This window comes from Watersipora subatra, chromosome 3 (genome assembly GCF_963576615.1).
Source record: "Watersipora subatra chromosome 3, tzWatSuba1.1, whole genome shotgun sequence".
In the NCBI taxonomy this organism is placed as follows: Eukaryota; Metazoa; Bryozoa; class Gymnolaemata; order Cheilostomatida; family Watersiporidae; genus Watersipora; species Watersipora subatra.
This window is the reverse complement of record NC_088710.1, coordinates 72860121-72862321: the sequence shown is the minus strand read 5'-3', so window position 1 is coordinate 72862321 and position 2201 is coordinate 72860121. Positions and strand designations below refer to the sequence as shown.

Genomic DNA, 2201 nt, shown 5'->3' with positions numbered 1-2201 from the left:
GCCAAACAGGTAACAGAGCCTTATCAGGAGGGCCAGGCATGAATATAGCTGTATATATGTACATGTATGTGTATTTCAAGTAATGCCTAAGTAAACATATATACATGAACATAAACATGAAAGCAACAAAGTGTAACATAATAACATATGTAGGTTTGTTCTCAACAAAATCTAATGTGCAGAAGAAATATCTGCAATGTTAATGGGACACATGGAAGCGAGTTGGCTTTGCAGCTATTGCTGCAATATCTGGTTTATCTTTGGTTACTGCTATGGCTAAGAGCTGTTGAGTGTGTGCCTCTGTCAGTACACTCCGATACCTACTTTTTATAAATGTCTGCTTTGAAAACATCGATTCACACAAGTAGGTTGTACCAAAGAAAGTAAGTACATTGCCATATTGCGTAGCATAAGATACTTCTCCTGCACAGCAGGTTGTGTTCAGAACCCTACAATAGTTTGCCCAGTAAGTTGAGCTTTAGCTAGTATATCTGCTTTTAAATCACACAGCTCTAATTCTGCCACACCTGTCTGAACATGAGGAAAGTTATCAACTTGGACTTTCCAAAGCTGATGTGCCTGAAGTGGACACGCAACCAGCTCAATAATGCTATTGATACTACCAAAGGCAGCAAAGCGGAGCTCCATCTTTGAAGAAACATCAATGAGAAAAGCGTGTGCTGCTGTAAGGTCCACAATATCATCACGACCATTCACAAATTCCCTGATGATTGGAAAGTGGTTCATATCACTGTTTATGTCCTCGTAAAGTCGCAAGAGTTTGTCTTTAAAAGATGTTACTGCCTGTTAGAGTTCTACCACATTACGACCTTTGCCCTGCAACTTCAAATTTAGGTCATTTAGATGAGCCAAAATGTCTGTCAGAAAAGCCATGTCTCTCAGTAAATGCTCCGATCTGAGAATCTCTAAAAATCGTTCTGCTGCATCTCCTCCAATCTCACTAAGAAACTGCTCAATATGCTGTCTTGCAGACCATACTCTTTGCAAAGCTCTCCCCTTACTCAGCCATCTGCACAAGTACATTAAAGTACATTGTATATTAAAATAATTGACGATATTCACAACTTTGCCGTGCTTTTTTACCTCATCATAATGTAATGAAAATAAGTATGTCAAATATAATTTGAAGATAGCAACATGGTACTAACCTGACATTGTTGTGTACTAACAATTCATCATACTGGGAATCAGACTCCTGTAGAAATTTTCTAAGCTGGCGGTGTCGTAGAGATGATTTTGATCCGAGAAAGTTTATTAGTTTCATTATGTCCAGAATAAGACTTCCATATTCATCTTTCAGTAGTGCTCAGAGAATGCTTTCGTGTATGATACGATGAAATGCAATCATCTGAGGATTGTTATCTTTCAGGCGATTAACAAAACCAGAATATACACCCACCATAGCTGAGGCGCTATCTGTTGCTCCAGATATTATCTTATGCATTGACACTTCATGGGAGTCCATGTAAGCCTTGAATGCCTAATACGTATATATTTTCTCCAGTCATACGTTCTGTCAGTGGAATACCTGCTGCAAGGTCTTCACTAAACTTGTTGTTGAGATACTAAACAAACACTCAGCTGAGCAACATCTCATCTACTGAAAATGATTCACACCTGTTCAAATTATATATGACACCTTCAGTCACATGATTGGCAATAGCTTCTATCCGTTGTGTACATGTATTCCTAGATAGCGGTACTGACTGAACAGCTTGCTGAATATCTAGTTTTTCAGGGTAGAGCGCCTTAACGGCTGAAACCATGCATTCTGTGAACAGTTCGCTGTGGCTGTATGGAGCCATTGCCTTGGCAATTTTACAACAAACTTCATACCCAGCCGTAGCTACTCTCTGTTGCAAGCTTGTAGCTCCCTCATCATAGCCATTTGTCCATTAGCCTGCCTTATTAGTCCATCAAGCTGTTCCTGCCTCCTAGCTGAACCTGAAGGAAATCTTCCTTCATAGTCAGGATGGTTTTTAGTGCAATGCCTTTTGACATTTGCTACCTTGTTTACAGCAACTGCTTCATTGCATATCAAACATATAGGTTTCCCTTTTACCTAATGAAAAAAGAATTGTGTAGTCCAGTCTGGATTAAAACGTCGGTTTTCTTTGTCTACTAATCTCTGAGCCATGATTGCGTATGAATTATTTGTCATAGTCATTAGTCATAGTAGA

At 39.2% G+C, this 2201-nt stretch overlaps 1 protein-coding gene across 1 annotated transcript; it reads right to left on the bottom strand.

Moving 5' to 3' along the window:
• Window positions 1-807: 807 nt before the first annotated feature.
• LOC137390975 (protein FAM200A-like) lies at window positions 808-1826 on the bottom strand. Its single transcript, XM_068077289.1, has 2 exons — window positions 1729-1826; window positions 808-1030 (listed from the first exon to the last, which is right to left on the bottom strand). Exons 1-2 carry the CDS (start codon window positions 1824-1826, stop codon window positions 808-810), a joined length of 321 nt encoding a protein of 106 aa, XP_067933390.1.
• Between the last annotated feature and the right edge of the window lie 375 nt (window positions 1827-2201).